We start from the raw sequence: 7,326 nt of genomic DNA, 5'->3' as shown, positions 1-7,326 counted from the left end.
ATGAAGTATGCATGCATATGAATTTAATTACAGTGTTTGCAAGACAGAGCTGTATTGCTCAAACCCTGACCATAAGTATTATATTTCTGTAATGAATTCAGTCTATTTAAGTCTATTGAGTCTATTTAAACGTAATTTTTCTTTCTTTTTAAGAAATTTAAAATTAAACTTTCTGAAAAGGCAACGTCATGCTGCATTCTACGAAAGAAGTCACTTACACCTGATGGACATCATCATAAAAGGTGATGCAAACATTTAGCTGATGCAACATATCGTATCACAGAAACCAAACAATAGCAACACTGGAAGTTCAGTAGTGTGTTGAACAGGAAATGTGTGTCTGTATATTTCTTAAGATGATAGAAAGGTGTCATCATCTCCTCTGGCTCTCTGATTCATGAAACCCCCCTCATTTATCACAGGATGAAATCGAGCTAAAACAGAGGGGCATGTGAATAAGATTAAGAAAAATGTCTTGGAGTGATTTAAAAAAAAAAGAAAAAGAAAAAAAAAGTAATTGCAAAAATGTAACATCACATAAAAGCCCGGGATTTCAACTTTATGATAAATCAGGCATGCAAACTGTGGCACGCACAGGAAACAGAATAAAAACATATAAGATTGGCTGCAGATGTTAGGAAACAACAAACAAAGAAATGCAATTTCATCATGCCACATTACTCTAGGATTTTAGAAATACATTGTCTGAGTAGAAATTGACTGGCAATGGCAATCAGATTAATGATGACAATGAATCACCTAGATGTATATGAAGAATAACACACATCTGTTTTGATATATAATTAATCTGAAAATGCAGGGTTTTTTAATGTTATCTATACCACAACAACTTATTAACCCTTAAAGATTTTTTTATTTTTTATTCTCAAAACATGTTGTGAAATAGCCAGTGCAATATAAAAAACATAATTATTGTCAATGCTTGTGGCAAAGTTCCTTTTAGAAATATTTAGAAATATTATGAATTATTTAGAAATATTATGTGTTAGAAAAAGGGGAAAGATCTTGAGTAATTTACCTTGAGTCACAGTTTGAACTTCCACGAAAAGCATAGCCAACTATCACATTGTTTTAGTGCACAGCGCATGTGCCGGGTTGCCTGAGGCCAGACCCTCCTCATCCAACCACAGATTCGTCACTATAAAGGCAGTAACAACTAACAAGCACTTGTCAGCAAAGCACTCAGTTAGCCCAGTGCAGCTCTACACCACAACATCTGCAAGCAAACAAGAAATCAACTGCATCTACCAGAAAGGTAAGCAACAAATACACTGGATCTGCTTTGCTTTCATTCATTTACATTTGCATATTGTGCCTATATAGCTATTTTTCACTGACTTGATTTATACATATTGCATGTGGGAATATAAATGAATTAGAATTACATTTAAATATGTTTATCTTACACTTTGACAAATAAAGTAATGCCATAGAAGGTCCATTTTGGGTTCTTAATAGTTCTTAAAAGAACCATTTTTGGCTTAGTGTGATGAAGAATTTAATAATTTAATTGCAAAGGACCTTTAGCACAATGGAAAGGTTCCATGGATGTTTAAGGTTCTTCATGGAACCATAGATGCCAGCAAAGAACTTTAATACTTAAGACTGTAAGTGAACTATATAGTAAAACATTTTTATAACCAAACAGAAGGATACAATTAGAATTCATAAAATATCAAAATTAGATTACAATTTAAATAGAACCTTCAAAGGCTGCTGTATATTTTATTATAGTAACATGTCTGAAATTTGCCAGGAATTTATTCAAAGGTACTGCAGGAGTAGTTGCATTAGTGATCAATGAACTATGAAAATGAATGGATTGGATGAATGGAAAAAAACTGATCAATGGTGGGCTTATAAGTACTATTATACAGTATGCATGCTTGCTTGCAGAATTAGTGCTTGCAAATTCATGTGATTTTCTTGGCAATACTTGTATAATTATTTGTCAATTTTAAAAAAGTTTCTATTAACTTGAATTTTCCCTGCTTGTGATCAGATAGCATGTGCCTTCTCTTTTAAATATGCTTCTTATAAATATATGACTCACTTCCTCAAAATGTCTCCAAAAAAGGAAAACCTTGGTTTGCAGTCAAGATGAAGTGTATACTCGTGATATTACTGTTGACATGCACCCTGTGCTTTATTGAATCAGTAAGTAGAAAAAACAAAACAGACGTAAAAATTCTTATTTCCTATTGAGAGTTTTTAATTAGAATTAACCTTTTTACCCACACTTCTAAGATTAATATTTCTGTTTTTAGATTAAAAGCCCTCGGGAAAAAAACACTTCTAATCGAGTAAAAGGTAAATTTCTTTTGATTTTGTCACATTACATTAAAGTTTTCCAATAATATGCTTTTGATTAAGGTTGTATTTTTAGCATTTGAATGTACAGTATAGGCGTAATCATGACTTTTCTCTTTTCTCAGATAAGTGCATACTAGATGGAAGCAAGGAAAGCAAAACCGAAGTGTCAGTGACAGTCAGTGGGCGGATATGTCTACCGTGGAATTCCATCCGATACAGAAACAACCCATTCTATAACTGCTATCATAACTACTGCAGGTATTATTTATGTTTATATTTATATTTATATATTTTTATATATTTTTTAAAAGGCTGAGACCTCTGAATTTTGCTGTTTTAGGAATCCAGATAATCAGATACAGCCATGGTGCATTGTAAGGAAAAAATCGTTATGTACGGGAATACTGTGACATTACCAACAGGAAAATGAAACCAAGTAAGTAGAAGTCCATCTCTTTTAAGCCATGGGAAACATTTATAGCAGACTGACTAATATGGCTTACATTTGCACTTGCAGGCACACTGAGTCTACCAAAATCTGACCCATCAAAGCAGGACACAGGTAAAATTTTGTTTGATTTAATTTTTTTATTGCCCGTTCTTACTCAGATGCCAATTAATTTAGTGAAAATGTAAGGAACATCCCCACTAGGATCCTTTTACAAACAGAAAATTCTCTCTCCTCACAAACTTCATGTTTCTTCATTATTCAGAATCATCATGTGGGGAGCGACACTTAAACCTCATTACAAAGATAATAGGAGGAAAAAGGTCAAAGGTTGAGTCACAGCCTTGGATTGCAGCTATCTTTAAAGGAGTTGGATTCATTTGTGGAGGAACCCTTATTGCTCCATGCTGGGTTCTCACTGCAGCCCACTGCTTCCCTGGCGGGTATGTCAACCTGTGGTTAACGGAAAAATTTTAACTTCTATGCAAACAATTGGCAAATGCACAGTCCGCTCCTGGGATCTATGTCTTGTATCACCTTGTCGGGTTTATTTTGTGATGATGACATGCTGACAGAACATTATCCTGCTTATTAGTCATAAAAATGATATTTAAGCTTCCACTAAGAAAGAAAAAGTCCACTACAGCATACAAAACAATCAATATTACAGTAATAGTGTTCAAGTTCTCTGAGGTCATTGTCACTTATATCTTTTACCAAGTTGCAAGATGGCACTTGTTGGGGGGGGGGGCAGGGGGGTGATGCAAGAGACATCAAAGTGGCAGTAAAATCATGAGGAAAGAAAAAGAAAACAAATTAATAAGCAACTTTTGAACAACCTAGGTGGCAACTTGCATACAGACTACAAAGAACATTTTGGCAAGTGGCAATAATGCCACAATTAATGGGTAGCCAATTGCAAACCAATAAGTTATTATCTAGATACAGTGTAGTCATGGGCAACAGTGAATATTACGAAATATCAGGCCGCTGAATGCTGTGTTCAGATTTAAGTATTCCAGAGGCAGTGTAATAAAACTGCTTAATGCAGTTAATGTATTGTCATCGCATTGTGGTATAACATAATTGTACTATTTATTTGCTTTGAACAGTAAGAACACACAAATAAAGAAATACTCAGTCTATCTGGGAAAGAATGCCATCAATGAAACCAATTCTGTCAAAGAGCAGCAGTTCGTCGTGAGCAAACTTGTGGTTCATGAGGACTTTGATTACACAACTGAAAACTACAATAACGACATTGGTACGTTTGCTTTATATTTTATTATTCCAGCAATTAAAAGAGGAGTGCATAAATAATAAGTAGTGCAAATCTCTTCCTTTAGCTCTTTTGAAGATAGTGGACAGCAATGGACAATGTGCAGTGCGGACAGACTCTGTGAGAACTGCATGTCTTCCCCCTTTCCAGAAGAGGCTTCCTGCAGGATTCTACTGTGAGATTGCTGGCTATGGAAGACATCAAAAGGGTAAGATGACACACACTGTATGCTAAGCTAGATAGATATCTGAGAACAATAACAATGATCACTTTCCTATGACAACAAGATATGAGGGCAGCATGGTGTGTCCAAGTTGATCACTTCATCACTTGATCTATGATATAAAATATAAACACAAACTGGGACATCCTATGATTATGACACAACATACTGTACTGGATCTCAAAAATTTAGCAGAGAATGTAGCTGGACATTTTAGCAATGTCATTTTGTCACTCTGGATGTCAATGTTAAATGCCAGGACTACGTAATACATGAGATGAACATAAATGTCATCATTGGTTTTCATCTGCTTTTTAGGAGGCTTTGAGTACTCTCGATATCTGAAACAGGCCCAGGTGAGGCTTATTTCCCAGAATGATTGCCAGAACAAGTATTACAGCAAGGACGAGGTCAATAAAAATATGTTGTGTGCAGCTGATAGAAACTGGGAGAAAGATGCTTGCCAGGTAAACCAGAAGTTTTCACTGATGATTGATAAATATGACATTTGGCCTAGACAAGTTAAAATATCTTCATAAAACTAAGAAATACACATCTGAATGTGTTTAATTTTTTTTTCTGCTTTCAGGGTGACTCAGGAGGGCCTCTGGTGTGTGAAGTAAATAACACCATGTTCCTATTCGGTATAATTAGCTGGGGAAAAGAGTGTTCAAAAAAGTTTAACCCAGGAGTTTACACAAAAGTCACCAACTACAACAACTGGATCTCACTGCATACTGGTTTACCCAAATATACAGCAGGTTCCAGGTATCCCCAAAAGGATTAATTATGACAGGGTCACTTTATAACACAAATGTGAGCATTGCTCAGATGCTTAGCCACTCAGGATAATGTTATGTTTTGTGCAGATATGTGCCAACTGTTTATGCCATTTAGATTATATACGGCAGCTACTTTAATCAATAGGAATCATCTTTGACAGTGTTATAATGACATGTTACTGCTTTTATTGAATAGTGATACCAGGTGTATGAAGGATACATAGAATGACGACTGAACAAGTTAATCTAAAATGACTGATGTTAATGACATGGCCACTGGTCCAGTTTGTGGCAATAAATATATATATAACTATATATATTAAGAAGGAGTAGTAGTCTTTCAGAAAGTTGTTCCAGAAAGATTCTTTAAATCAGTTTGACTGGGCATTATCTCTTTTATTCATTCTTTTTTATTGTTACTTGTGTAATGATGTATTATTTAATATTTAATTTAATTAATGTATGAAGAACATATATATATATATATATATATATATATATATATATATATATATATATATATATATATATGGTTGTAAAACATTTACTTTAATACATCTCCTTATTTCCATTATTAAGATAAACCATTGTATTAATACCCAATTTTATTTGACATTAAACTTGCTTTAAATCGCTTCACGTTTTCATTTCATTCATTTTGCATCAACATAAATATTTCTTTAAATTTCTACCAACTGATGAATTCTCACTCATATCCTTTTCCATACTTATTAAGCATTTATTAACCAGTTAATTTTTTTAATTTATATATTCTTTGATATATTAGTCTCAATGATGTGCAATATTATTTCATAAAATATTTACATTTAGGCATGGTCTTGCAGTTCGTGCACATTTGCCTTCTTAAAGAGATAAAAGTACGAAAGAAGATATTCTGTATTTTGAGTTTTTTTGTTTTTTTTTCTCCATACAATGGAAGTCAGTGTGGACCAATGCTGTTTCATTATAATGAGAACATTCTTTGAAATATCTTCTTTTGTGTTCGACAGAAGAAAGAAAGTCATTCAGGTTTGGAAGAACAGTAAATTTCTTCCTTGTTTCCTTTCTTTTTCTTTTTTTCTTTTATTGGAAACTAAACTTTCTTGTTCCATTAAACTAACTGTAATTAAATATTGTAAGGTAAAATTGGGAATATTGTCACAAAAGGTCAGCATGTTCTTTTTTCCTAATCAATAATGATGGAAAAGTCCTTTTTACAGCCAAGACTTTAAGATATGAGTTTATACAGAAACTGACTGTTAAAATAAAATAAACCAATCCTGAGAAATAGTAGATATTATTAGTTGGTGACAATTAGCTGGTCTTTCCTATACATAATTAAACACAAACACACACACATACACACACACACACACACACACAGTGAAGATCAAAATTAGAGAACAATCTATAAATACTTGAATTTTTTCTGAAATATTTTTAAACTTCATCACTCAAAATTTGAAGTAATATTAGTTGTGGGTATACCACTGTTCTACTAACATGTTTTACAAAATAACAAAACATTATTTAGTGGAAAACAGTGCTCAAAATTAGAGAACAGTAACCAGTGTAGCACGAAAGAAGATTACAACTAAAATTTTGGAGGGTTACAGCTGTGAGAAATTAGTAGGAAGTGTAGAGAACTTCAGCACATCTGCAGGACATAATTAGTTTCTTCTCACACTACACTGGCGTGATCTTGGTCAACTCTTCTTCCAGTCTCTGCCAGTTTGGTAACTGTGGTGGGTTTCTTAGCCATAACTTTGTCGCCAAGGATTTTCCAGAGATTTTCAGTCGTGTTTGGATCAGGACTCAGGACTTCATTATTTTAGTGTTTTTAAAGGGATACTCCACCCCAAAATGAAAATTTTGTCATTAATCACTTAACCCCATGTCGTTCCAAACCTGTAAAAGCTCCGTTCTTCTTCGGAACACAATTTAAGATATTTTGGATGAAAACCTGGAGGCTTGAGACTGTCCCATGGACTGCCAAATAAATAACAGTGTCAAGGTCCATGAAAGGTATGAAAGTCATCATCAGAATACTCTATCTGCCGTCAGACTTGCAATCTGGGTTATATGAAGCGACAGGAACACTTTTTGTAAGCGAAGAAAACAAAAATAACGACTTCATTCAATAATTCCTTTGTCAATGGTCTCCTCTGTGTCTCTCCATATCACTGTATGCTCATCTGCACCACAAGGATGGGCTGTTTCTATGTGCATTTAGCTTTGATTTGAAATAAAACAGCGCATT

At 34.0% G+C, this 7,326-nt stretch overlaps 1 protein-coding gene across 1 annotated transcript; it reads left to right on the top strand.

Annotated features, from left to right (window-relative positions):
- Positions 1 to 1,184: 1,184 nt before the first annotated feature.
- On the top strand, positions 1,185 to 5,453 carry LOC109092167 (urokinase-type plasminogen activator-like). The gene is given in 12 exon segments (XM_042768313.1): positions 1,185 to 1,276; positions 2,099 to 2,178; positions 2,289 to 2,331; positions 2,457 to 2,592; positions 2,675 to 2,716; positions 2,718 to 2,770; positions 2,852 to 2,896; positions 3,048 to 3,225; positions 3,895 to 4,046; positions 4,129 to 4,269; positions 4,603 to 4,751; positions 4,874 to 5,453. Coding segments are annotated over 11 exon segments (1,194 nt in total). The 5' UTR covers positions 1,185 to 1,276; positions 2,099 to 2,121; the 3' UTR covers positions 5,072 to 5,453.
- The last annotated feature ends 1,873 nt before the right edge of the window (positions 5,454 to 7,326 follow it).

This window comes from Cyprinus carpio, chromosome A13, assembly GCF_018340385.1.
Source record: "Cyprinus carpio isolate SPL01 chromosome A13, ASM1834038v1, whole genome shotgun sequence".
Classification (NCBI taxonomy): domain Eukaryota; kingdom Metazoa; phylum Chordata; class Actinopteri; order Cypriniformes; family Cyprinidae; genus Cyprinus; species Cyprinus carpio.
This window is presented reverse-complemented; position numbering and strand designations above follow the sequence as displayed.